At 41.8% G+C, this 12,417-nt stretch overlaps 1 protein-coding gene across 2 annotated transcripts; it reads left to right on the forward strand.

Moving 5' to 3' along the window:
• The first annotated feature begins 632 nt into the window (after positions 1 to 632).
• On the forward strand, positions 633 to 7,393 carry HAUS8 (HAUS augmin like complex subunit 8). Of its 2 annotated transcripts, none has more exons than XM_058821146.1 (10): positions 633 to 772; positions 898 to 1,001; positions 1,297 to 1,393; positions 2,087 to 2,200; positions 2,696 to 2,784; positions 3,382 to 3,453; positions 3,929 to 4,087; positions 4,780 to 4,921; positions 5,961 to 6,102; positions 6,730 to 7,393. In XM_058821146.1, exons 1-10 carry the CDS (start codon positions 712 to 714, stop codon positions 6,854 to 6,856), a joined length of 1,107 nt encoding a protein of 368 aa, XP_058677129.1. In that variant the 5' UTR covers positions 633 to 711; the 3' UTR covers positions 6,857 to 7,393. The 2 variants fall into 2 exon arrangements, with proteins under 2 accessions (XP_058677129.1, XP_058677130.1); XM_058821147.1 differs by having other exon boundaries at positions 2,729 to 2,784.
• The last annotated feature ends 5,024 nt before the right edge of the window (positions 7,394 to 12,417 follow it).

Genomic DNA, 12,417 nt, shown 5'->3' on the forward strand with positions numbered 1-12,417 from the left:
GACCTTCGGAGATCACCCAGTCCTGTCTCCATCTGAAGCAGATGACACAGGAACGCCTCTCTCCAGAAAGGGAAACTCCACATCCTCCCTGAGCAGCTGTTCCAGTCCTCGGCCACCCTCAACGTAAAGTTCTTCCTCATATTGAGGGGTTTGTCTTGTGTTTTAGCTTGTGCCCATTACTCCTCATCCTGTCACTGGGCATCACTGAGCAGTAGCACCATCCTCTGTACACCTCTTAGAGCGGTATATTTATATATTTATATAGGACTGATGGGATCCTCTCAGCCCTCTCTTCTCTGGGCTAAGCAGCTCCCACAGTCTCTCCTCATCACACAGATGCTCCAGACTCATCATCTCTGTGGCCTCCATTGGATTCTCTCCAGCAGCCCCTTATCTTTCTTGTACTGAGGATCCCAGAACAGACTCCACCAGCTAAAGCTACCTCCCACCAAAAGCCTGAGGCAAGGAGCACTTTTAGGGCCAGCCGTGCTGCAGGAGTAGCCAGACCCTCCTTTATCGCTTTATTTAAAAGCAGCGCAGCCCCCGGGAGGGTTTCATTCCTCCGCGCCGCCAGGGGGCGCTCTGCCACCCCCTCACCGCCCCCGCCTCGGCGCGCGCATGCGCGGTGATTCAAAAGCGATGGCGGCTGCGGCCGCTGAGGGGGAGTGATTCTCGCTCGGTCCTTCGTTCGCTCTCGGCTGCCTCGGCGCGATGTCCTCGGAGGGCAGCGGCATGGCGGCGGCCGGACAAACGCCTAAAGCTAAGCGGAAAGGTAGCGTGGGGTGAGGGCGGATCCGCACTGGCTGAGGCGGGAGCCCGGCCCGGCTGAGGGGGGACCCGACCTGAGGCGGGGACGCCCCGCGGTGGGCCCGGCTGAGCTCTCTTTGCTCTCTTTAGGAGGAAGAGTCGTTCAGTCTCGCTACCTGCAGTACGATAAGAAACAAAGCAAGACGGTGCCGAAACAGCCAAGCTCAGGCGTCGCTCAGCGAAAGGCAGCAACGGTGTGAGGGGCTGCTTGGACGTGTGGGGCTGCTTGGACCTGTGGCAGTGAGGAGGAAAAAAAAAAAAAACAAATAAAAACACCTCAGCCAGCCAAAAAAAACAAAACAAAACAGAGGGGAAACCACCTCTGCTGCGGTGATGAGGGAGTGCTGCTAGGTGGGAGCTTGGGACTGTACTCAGGTGACTTGCAAAGCAGCAAGGTGACCTGGGATTTAGTTGTTTATTGTCAGCATTTAAGTTGAAGGTAAGATACTGCTGATTATGTTCTGTCTTATCTGTTTTCTTTATTTTCAGGATGCTTCCTCAGGTTACTCCTCATCAAACAGTTCACTGCTGTCTTCTAGAGCTGAAGCAAGAGCAGTTGTCTCTCAGAAACATAAAGCTTCTGCTAGTAAGTTTTACTAGTGTTTAAAAGTTATTATTTTGTATTTCTAGCCTATGAAGCTGTTAACTCTAAGGTAGTGATATTTTGTGTTATCTGCATTACTGGCAGTTATTGTTTGTATGCATAAGAAATTAAGAAACTTGATGTGGGACTAAGACAAATCAGGTCCTGGCTCTGGCATTCAGTGATTTGGTCTTTCCTGCCTTCTGCAGGATGGTTCTTTTCCTCTGCCCTCACCATTCCTCTGCTTCTTTTATTTGATCTTTCTGTTAAGCCAAATGTGAATGACAGAAAATCTGTCTGCAAACCCATCCATTTTTATTTCTTTTGTTATTACCAATGGTTCCTGTCTGGTATTACTGATAGTCCTTGGTTGTCTCCACAGATACCCAGTTACTGAGACAAATTATTCCCTTATTTTCTGGGAATTGGGACCTCAAAGGGTCTCACTTTATGGGGGATTCTCACTTTTTAGAGAGTGAGCTGTAGCCATAATAATTTTCCATTCTGGCTGCAATTCCAGTTGGTAACTTTCTCAGGAGGTTCATTAGAAAACAGGTGCTTATTAGACATTGCTGGGAAGAGAGAGTGTTTCTGATGAGCTCAGGAGGAACCTTGTCCAGGTGGAATTGTGATTTGTGCTGAACCTTATTCTTCTAGTTCTGATTCTCCTAGTCTGATAACAACTTCTCTCTACAGGTGTGAACCTCAGCTCATTGGATCAGGCTGGTCTTGAGAAGGGTGACTTGCAGTCCACTTTATTAGATGAAGAGAAAATGAAGCTACCAGACCTTGATATTTCTGCTATTAGTGGTAAATTTCCATTCATACACCATTTCTGGTTTTTTTTTGTTTTTTTTTATTTTTAATGTGTGTGCTGAAACTTGGAGATAAGAAATTGTTGTATTCTTGTATATTCACAAAAGGATTTTAAGTAGAGGTACCAATACTTTTGGAGTTTAAAATAACCTCTTAATTGATATCTTTTGGTGCTCTGTTTTTATTTAAAGTCTAAAAGTAAAGAATAAAGTCAAAGATTAAAGAATAAAGTACTCTTGAGTCTTTGTTCCTATAACAGGTGGGTGTCAGCCCTTCTGACAAGTGGATCACATTTGTTTGTCACTCAAAGCTAAATGATCCATCTCTGCTCATGAGTAAATCTGAGCCAGAAACAGAGCACAGATCTTTCTTACTGGTGCACACAATAATTTTAAAATGATCTCTGCCTTTAAAGAACCTGGTGCTCTCTTGACCCACCCTACAGACCTCTCAGAAGAGCAGCACACTAACTTTGTTGTTGTGATTCAGATAAAAGTGACCCCAAGAAGAGTTCTTTTTCAGAATCTGTTTCAGAAAAGAATTCAAAGACAAAGAAAAGAACTAATAAGACTCGTAAGGTGAGTCTCACTGCTTCCATTGGTAAGGATATTTATTTTGAAATGAAGGTTTTCTGTTTATCTTTAATCTGAATTACAGCTGAGGCCCTGGGAGGACCCAAAGCCTCCTTGCAGAAGTCAGAGCTGGCAGTGTTTGCTGTGTTGATCAGACACCTGGGCACTGACCAGAGCTTTCCTTCCATTACTTGTGATAAAACATCTGTTCCAATTATTGCATCTCCTCAGGTGGATTCTTCTTGCATTCCTGCCCATACTCTTTAAATATATCCCATTATCTTTAAGTATTTCCTGGCATTTTTGTTCTGAGAACAAACACTGACTCAATCTAATAAAAAGGGCCTTATTTGTGCATCTCATTCAGTGTAGCACCGAAGCTTCAAAATCTCTGCCAGAATAATGAAAATCTGCTGAAAATATTATTAAAGGTGGTGGAGCAAAGAGATGTGTTTAATTAACATGAATGTTAAAAAATAAAATTTTATCATTGAGCTGCCTGATTCCAGGCATGAATTGGACTATCAGTAATTAATTTCACCACTGATAAAACAATTATTTCAATACCTAACTTGATGTAAAATATTCTTTTCTTTTCTGAAGGCAACTGCTTCTTCTGATCTGCTGGAAGTGCTGGAATCTGAGACACTAATTTTAACTTTCCTAAAATTAAGGGTGAGAGCTGCTCAAATATTTGGTGTTTCACATAGAACTTGATATGGGGGAATTGTTTAATTTCTTAAATACTTGCTGACCTATAAAAGTTAGGTTTTTGTGACTGTATATTTTTATAATTTTTTAAAACCATAAGACTTGCTATCATTCAATACCAGTTTATTAAGCTAATGCTGGTTCTTGGGAATTAGGGGGAGGCAGAAATTTTGGGGAAAAATGTGATTCTGTCTGGAATTGAAGGTTGTGGCAGTGACTTTGTTCCCTCAGTGCTCTGTGTATTTTCCTTTAAATAGGAGTGAGGAAAGAGTATTAAGAGGATCTTTAATTCTGATTTTCTCTGCTTACTGTGTGAGGTCTCCTCTTCATTAATTGAAACTCTTTGATCTAATCTGAGGCTTGCATTTCTTTGTTCAGAATATGTTAATTTCTCAGATGTAGCATTGCTTTAATTGTCAATATTTTTGGGATGTAATAGACAGAAAAAAGGGTTGCCAAGATGGAGGAGAAAGCAGAAAAAAACTTGTTAACGTTGTGTGAAGAGAAGCGGAGACAGCAGGAGAAGCTCTTGGAGCTGAAACGTGAAATTCTGCTCGAGGAGAGAAAGCAGAAGCTCAATGAAGCATTAGACAAACAGGTAAGTTTTAAAAATGTTTGTCTGTAGTTACAGAAACTCATTTATGATGTAGTCCTTTATCCAGGTGAGATTTCTCTGTTTCTGTGGCCTGCAGGGTTATGATTTCATACATCTTAAAGGAAATAAATCTCTCCTTCCTGCTGAGGCCTGCAGCACCTTTGGCACTGTTGAGTTCCCTGGTGGACAGGCAGGAAGGAGAAGCTGGAGCTCCTTGGCAAGGGCAGAGATTTCAGAGATTCTGTTTTTTATTTGCCTTGTTTGTATGTGTTAGCCACAAGTAGTTCTGGCCTAATTGTAAGAAGACAGGTTTCTAATGAATAATTAATGTTTGAATAATGAATTTTCCAAACTGACTCTCTTTGCTTTTTAATAAATACTCATTGAAAAATCAAACAAGGCTTTTGGAGAACACACTTGTTAATTACAATCAAAGAATCTGATATAAAACCCTTTGCTGGCTGTGTTGCCAATCTCTCTGAGCTACAGAAACAAGGGAATGGTACTGAGGACAGAGAGGAAAACACAATCAACACTTTGATAGGATTATTGTACCACAGACTTCTTGAATTCCTCTGTCAATAAACATTTCAGAGTGGTGTTTGGTTTGATCATAAAGTTTTTTTTTTTGTAGTGAGCCAGGTGTGTAATGACAGATGTTTTTGGAGAGGTGTTGATCAGGGTTTCTCTTTCAGACAGAAGTGCTGTCTCCCCTGGTTGCTGTGTGTGAGCAGTTTAAAGAGCAATACAAAAGCTTTGCAGCTGGCCTGGATGCCACAAGACATGAATTACCCATAAAGAACATTCACATAGAAGGAGATAAGCAAACCTACCTTGGTATGAAAATTTCATTTCTCAAATTTGCTTTCAGTTTTAGTGGGTTTATGCTAAAAAAATTCTCACACTGTTACTGCTGCATCAGCCACTGGAGGAACTGTGTGTGCTCTGAGAGCCTGTGTGGATACATTATCACACATTGTGCTGTGTGGAATTCTTACCTCTCTTTAACCACTTAACTACACAGCTTTTTATCTTGCAGCAGAGAATTTTATTAAAAAAACTCCTAAAATTTTAAAAACTTTTTTTAATAAAAACTTTTAAAGTTAGCTCAGTCTTCATATACACCTTCTTTAGCAGGTTTCTATGTATTTTAACTTTATTCATGGCATTCCTCCCCCTTTCTTTTTCCTACTGTGTAAATAACTTACAGGAATGCTCTGATCTTTCTTTTTTCTGTGTTTGAGGGACAGATTCACCTGGGCAGACTTGCTCAAACTTCTGTTTTTTGTAGAACTGGAGCTTAAATATTATCATGTGCTGTCTTTAAATCAGAGAATATTTAATAAACCAGTACATGCATTTTGTATTGAAGTCTGGACAAAAAGTTACATTTTTGAACTGCTGGTCTGCAAAAAACAAGATTCTTAAATCATTTACAGTAATCTTGCACTTTAGGACAAATGAAAAACATTTCTTGAAGAACTTAGAATTCTTCTGAGAAGACTAGAAAAGAATAAGTGCATTTTTTGTTTGTGAATGTTAGGAAATAGCTGAGTAGATTTCATGGAGGGGATACATGCCAACAGCAATACTGGCCAGGGAACTTTGGGTGTCTAAAACTTGTTTTTCCTCTTACATTTCTCTTTAAAATCTTTGACATACTCTAAATGAGAGCTTGATGAGCAATTTTAATAGCTTGTTGCTGCTGCTAGTCACAACAGTGAAAAATAATTTGGCTTTCACAGTTTCATGGTGGTTTTGTGAAAGCTGAATATTTTTTTGTCATCTTTCCACCTGTCTCTGGGTTACTCCAGCTGTTAATATCTTGTGTTAACTGGTTCATTTTTAGTAATACCTTTAACTTCTCATCTTCCAGAGGAACTGGAAAAGCAACTAAGGATCACACAGGAGCTTCTGACAGAAGTTATGCCAGAGCACTCAGAGGATGGTGGAAAAGCACTTGGTGCACTGAAGGAGCTTCAAGAAGTGTCTCAGCAACTGAGTCAAGGGCTTCAAAGGTATCACAGCAATTGGGTGGAAAGATTTGTTGACTAAATATTTGGAGGAAAATCTCTGTCCCTTGCCAGAATACATCCAGAACTCAGACTGGAGGAGGGTTATCTGAGGGTGAGCCACCTCAGTGTGCCATTCTCTGCCACTTCAGCTGGGAATTTCACTGAGCAAGAACAGACTTGGCAAGTTTAGGTGTGTAGGAGTGGAGAAACCCAGGAGACAGACAAGTGAGCTACAGACTGTCCTAAATAACAACCCTGCAAATGTGTCATCCTTGTGAGGGCACAAGGAGCACAGAGAAGGGTTTTCTTCTCAACTGTTGTGACAACAAGTACAAACCATCCCTGGGAGGGGGAGGAAGAGATAAATCATAACTGATGTCCTTCCCTTCCTTCATTGCCCCAGAAGAGATTGGAGTTAAAATCTTTGAGGATTAATAGACCATTAAGCCACTCAACTGCCCCATCTCTCCTCCTAGTTCCTACTTTTGAGAAGAAAATTCACATTTTACATTTATTTTCTTCTTGTGGGGCCATAGTAGGAGAAGGATGTACATGTCCAGGCATGCAGTGTTTGGGCTAAAGCAGAATTTTTGTCCTTCAGAGTCACTGATTTAGCTTCATGTGTTCCAGGAGCTTCACAGATGTGCAGAACCTGTCCTTTGAAGCCAGTAAAGAAGTTTCTCTGCATAACCAGTACTTGTGTGAAGAGAAGCATGGAGTGGATGTTGTGAAAGGCTGGTATTTCAACTCTGTGTAGTGTTTTGCTGGGTAGGTACTTACTCAAAGCCAGCTGACTTCTTATCCTTTTATTTCTGCTGTGGACATCCAGCTTGCCCAATTTTTCAGTGAAACCAGCAGCAGGGGTGCTCACTGATACAGAGAATTGTTCTGCCTGTCCCACAGGGAGACATCGCTGCTTGCTTTTAATGGGGATTTCTGTGACAGGTTTTCCCTCCCTTTCTGCCCTGACACAACTGAAAAGTAAATGATAAAAAGTGTTATTCCTGGCAAATCTGATCTCTGTGGTAATTACAGCCTGAGCATTGGTTGCTCACTGAACAACCTCTGCAGGAATTCTGATTTGTCCCATATTTCTGGATGTGCTGGGTGGGTGTAAAGCACTTGCTTGGAAGGAGCCTGGTCACTTTAAACAAGTGAGAAGTTTTGGTATCTTCTCACTTCTTCTTCATTGCCTAATTGCCTTGTAAATAAATTATTGAAATTACAAATGCTTTTGTATAAACCTGACTCCTCTTTAAGGATTTTATTGTTTTTGATAATAAAGACTGTTCTCCACTGCTCTAACAAGTTTGAGTGTGTTCACTGATCTCCTGCAGCAGCTTCTGTTTCCATCTGGCCTCACTAAGGGCTCATACTGCACAGTCCAGTGATGCCCTTGTACACACCAATGTCCCAGAGTCCCATGAGCACCCCAAGGGCTGAATCCAAAGGATTGGGAATGGGAAATAAACCACAAACCTGATCACTGAGTGCATGTGCTGTGCTAGGAACATCCCAGCCACACCTGGCATGTTTCTTCAACATCCTTTCCTTTTCTCTACATTTTTCTCTGGAAGATGTGCTGTAACCTGTATTTTTTAACCTCATTCTGTGATCATTTTCCACATTTCTAGCTTTAGCTGTGTCTATAAGGCTTTTTGGCCTACTCCTAAAATACCTGGAGTATTATCCTTGTACTCCTTCAGGTGCTGTTCAGGTACTACTAAAGGTCTAACTAGATTCTTTTCTCCTTTTTTTAAAAATCAGGTGTAAATTAAGTGTGGTGGTGTTCACAGGGCTCTGAGGATGAGGGAAGAGACAAGAATGTTGACTCCATGTTTCGGAAGGCTGATTTATTATTTTATGATGTATATTATATTAAAACTATACTAAAAGAATAGAAGAAAGGATTTCATCAGGAGGTTAGCTAAGAATAGAACAGGAATGATAAAGGCTTGAGACTGACTGAGACAGCCTGGACAGCTGACTGTGATTGGCCATTAATTAGAAACAACCACACGAGACCAATCACAGATGCACCTGTTGCATTCCACAGCAGCAGATAACCATTGTTTACATTTTGTTCCTGAGGTTTCTCAGCTTCTCAACAGAAAAAAATCCTAAGGAAAGGATTTTTCAGAAAATATCATGGCACACCCATACAACAAATTGTTCACACCTTCTTTGCATACAATCTGTGTCATTTTTTTAGCAGTAGCTTCCCCGTGAGCCAGTGTTATTTCAGGATATCCAGCTGTTATTTCTTTTTCCTCACAATCTGCACCTGGCAGTTCACCTGTGTGGCTGCAATCCAGCTCTGCAGTGTGGGTGGTGCAGGACCATCAGCTGCATCCATGGATTTGGCCACTGGATGGGGAACTTTGCCCAGCAAAGTCAGCTTGGCTGCAAATGCTTGGGCTGGTTGGTTTTGGTGGGTGGAGATGTGGGTAGAACGGCTCCAACGTGATGAAACTGGTTTGGATTATTGCTGAGCTGGGTGTCCTCACACCTGTAACCTCTTTGTGATCAGTGTGTCAATTCTGAGACTGAAAGCTGGGAAGGGTCATCTTAAGTATGGGAGGGGAGGGATGAAATTAAAATCAATATTGTAGTGCCTTGATTCTAATATCTCAGCACAGGCATATCAGAATGTCTTTCAGAGGATTCCTTAATGGTACACCTTCCTGATTGTCTGAAAAAGTATTTATTTTAAAGTACTTACATTTACTTAAATTTAAACTTACATTAATAATACTTAATACACTTAAACAAATACTTAAATACTTAAATTTAACTCATAAATACTTAAGTTTAAACCCATTCTGTGTGGTCAAGTGACTTTCTGCCCTTGAGATGTTGTTGGATGTGTCTACCTGTTACTGTAGGACACGAAATAATGTGACACACACACACTGCTGTACTTAAGGTAAAAAAGGGAAGTTTATTTTCTGATTCTAACGTTTATAGATTGCTAAAAGTGGCAGTGGATTGGAGGGTGACAGTGCCACTGGACAAACAAACAGTCCATCACATTTCTTCCATAAAAGAATGCAACACAATGAGTTATTTACAGAAAGTGCGTCAAAAAGTTTGTTACAAAAATCTAAACATCAGAAGGCTTAGAAAATTGTGAAAAACCAAGGCGACTCTACCTACACCCAAACGTTCCCTAAGCAGCAGCAATGCAGATTTTCGCTCTGCAGAGCGCAGGAATGTTGCTGCTCTGCCCCGGGGAGGGGCTCGCTGCGAGCACAATTCCAGGCTGTAAATCCAGCGCGGGCTCAGCCCCGCTGCTGCAGGCGGCACTCGCTGCCCTCCTCATCCTCCCACGAGGCCGAAGGGAGTCCTGGGGCTGCAGCCAAGCTGCTGCTCCTCAGCGATTCTGTGCCCGGGGATGCGCGCTCATTGTTCCGCAAGAATCACAGGCGTTGATTTCAGCGTTCTGGCCCTTCTTTAAACGCAGCGCTTGGGTAATTCTGTGTACAAATGGTACAACAAGTGTTAGCTACAGCAGCTCGGCCTCTCCAGGACTGGGTGTTAAACTGCTTTGAACTGAGACTTTTTCTTCTGTTTTCTGTTCTTTCTAAGTGGTCTTGTTTTGGCTCTTTGCAGAAGTGTTTTAGGCTCCTCCACCTTGAATTGGCTGCTGTCATTTAGCACTGTACAAACAACAACAAAGAACTGCAGAATCACTGGAGCAGGAGCTAAACAGATGTGACACCACTTATTTTGTGTTTTCCACTTATTTTCTGACAATGTCACATGCTCTAAATCGGTTGGAATCCTAAACAAATTAAGGGCTCTTTTTATTCAGGTTATGTGTCTTTTTTTTTCCCCTGTGGAATTAATGATGTTCTCCTTACCGTAACTCCTATCAATGGAGATTTAATTTTGTTTTGTTTGAACTTGTGCAGTACTTATTGCCTATTTATTCATCTTTTAGGCTAGAAGTTCTTGACCAGTTGTTAACATTCCTGCGTTATTTTTGGAGGGATTTTTTTTTTCTTCCTCCAAAAACTCAAAGCAGTTGTGAATTGAGCCAGGTGGGTGAGAGCCTGGGAGGAAAGGGGAGCAAGAAATGGAAGTATTTGTCCCTTGCAAAACTCTTGGTTGTTTAAGAAGAGATTTTAGGCTGGGTTTGCCCTGCAGCTTGCCCTGCCTGGGTGCTGTGGCCACATTCTGTGCCAGCCCCTGACCACCAGCTCAGGAGGGCTGAGTCAAGGCATTTTTTGCTGTAATTCCTGTGCTCCCTGCAATGGGGGCTCTGGGGTCAAGGTAATGCAGGATCCCCCTTGCCTGGGGTGCTCTGGGGTGGAGCTGCAGCTCTGGAAACCCCCGAGGTTCCTTTGTCCCCCAAACCCTCAACTCTTTGTTCACTTGAGCTGCAAAGGGAGCTGAGCCTGTGCTCATCAACAGCAAAGCAGCTCATGACCCCAGCAGATGTTTTTGCATTTTAGGCTAATGAGAACTTATTGGATTACTGCAGTCTTCCCTGCCTCGGAGTAAATACCACTTTGTTGGAGATCCGGAAATTCATCCTGAATATGATAAACAAACTGCTGGCTGGGCTGGGATTGCCAGGACATGAAAAGAGTTCCAGAGGGGCAGAAGATCTAAGAGCTCTGAAATGCACCACTGAGCCACACCAATTAAGAGCATTTCCAGTGATTATGGGAGCATTCCTGTTCAACTCACAGAAATTATTTTAGGTTGTTTCTTCCGCTGCATTTGTGTGTGGTCTGTACAGCCAGCACGAGGTTTGCAGAGTGGGCTCAAATGCCTCTGATCAGTTTCTTTTTAAAATATTTCTGTGATAATGTATATGGAAAATCTGAGTTTCCTGCTGATTCAAGATCTTTAATTTTCTATGTCATGGTTGCCCCTAGATATAACTAATTTTTAAATTTATATAGACAATGTATGCTTGGAGACGGTAGGATTTAAAAACTTAATCCCTTTGTTTAATATCTCTTGCAAATGGGAGGTGGCTCTGCTGTTCAGTCAGACTGTACACAAATTTTATTTCACCAGTCGTGTAGGAGCTGAGAAGAGAATTGGGAAATTATTTCTGACTAAAATCTGAATGACAGCCCCTTATGATAAGCACATCCTTCTAAATCATTCAAAATCCTCCATTTGAATGCTTTCTTAGTACTATTTCAGTCACTTTGTCAGAAATTAAAATGTTATATTACTGTGAAAGATCAGACTCTCCTGCTCTATAGATAAATAACCATTTTTGACAGAACTATTTAATAATTATGTTCTCAATATCATTATCCTGTTACATGCTACTTAGATTACAGTCTTAGTTGAAAAGTGCTCTTTAATTATCCTTTCTTTATAATTTCTTCTAGAGATGTTTGTATTCCTGGGGGGCAGGATCAGTCTGGTTTCTGCCACTGTCTGGACTGATGTTAAATCATTTTCCCCAGTGCTAGGAGGTGCAGGAGTGTGGCAAAGCCTGGGACACTTTGCAGTTTATCAGTTTCTGCTTTTGCTATCTGTGTTTGGCTGTCACAGAAACATGAAGGGAGAACAAAACTCAGAGTTAAAGAATAGGTGTGGCTTTTTTACCATGAATATAATGCTGTAAAAATTAACTAAGGCCTTGTTCCTGTCTGGTGCTGTGCAATGACTGAGGTGAATGTTTTTGCACTGGGAAACGGGGAGAAATCATTCTGGAAATTGATGACTTTTTTATTTTTCACCCACCTTCTACTGAAATCTAGTGTGGGCAAGAGTTAATACAAAACTCAATAATTAATAGCCTAGGGTTTAGTACAGTATCTTTTATGCAGAATTTACATGCATTAAAATATTTAAGCAAGTGAGAATTACCTTTTATACCTGAGTGACAAGTGAGTGACACCACCCATGCTGAGGCAGTTAGCAAGGACTAATTATTGATAATTTGTCCTACCACTGTTTCCTGTGAGTTGTCTGACTGAGTTCAATCTGGCAATTGAGGAGGGGGGAAAAGCAGAAGGATTCCCAGCTGTGAGTGGCAGTACTTGGAAATTATTATTTTTTTGCTTGACAAATCCCTGTCTGATAATTTTCACATTGCACAGGTTTTTTAATGAGGTATTTGGGACATGGGGGAGGATTCTTTCTCCTGCAGGGCAATGATGAGAAGTGACCAGGGTGTGAATTTGGATCCAGCCAGAACCAACCCAGATGGATTCACACCTTGCTCCCTAAACCCCTGTCCCTCCCTCACCTTTCTGCCACCAGCAGGGCCAACGCCAATCCCCCACATGCTCCCAAGTGCCTGAGATTCCTGAGACTTTATGAGGAGCAGAATTACGTTTTCTG

The sequence above is a fragment of the Ammospiza caudacuta genome, chromosome 28 (assembly GCF_027887145.1).
Source record: "Ammospiza caudacuta isolate bAmmCau1 chromosome 28, bAmmCau1.pri, whole genome shotgun sequence".
Lineage (NCBI taxonomy): Eukaryota > Metazoa > Chordata > Aves > Passeriformes > Passerellidae > Ammospiza > Ammospiza caudacuta.

What these genes read in the sequence shown, in the direction of transcription:
- HAUS8 (XM_058821146.1), top strand. Translation starts at nt 712, where the DNA reads ATGTCCTCGGAGGGCAGCGGCATGGCGGCGGCCGGACAAACGCCTAAA. An exon ending in CTCAGCGAAAGGCAGCAACG is followed by an intron (nt 1,002 to 1,296) that starts GTGTGAGGGGCT and finishes CTTTATTTTCAG; the next exon opens with GATGCTTCCTCAGGTTACTC. An exon ending in CTGAGTCAAGGGCTTCAAAG is followed by an intron (nt 6,103 to 6,729) that starts GTATCACAGCAA and finishes CATGTGTTCCAG; the next exon opens with GAGCTTCACAGATGTGCAGA.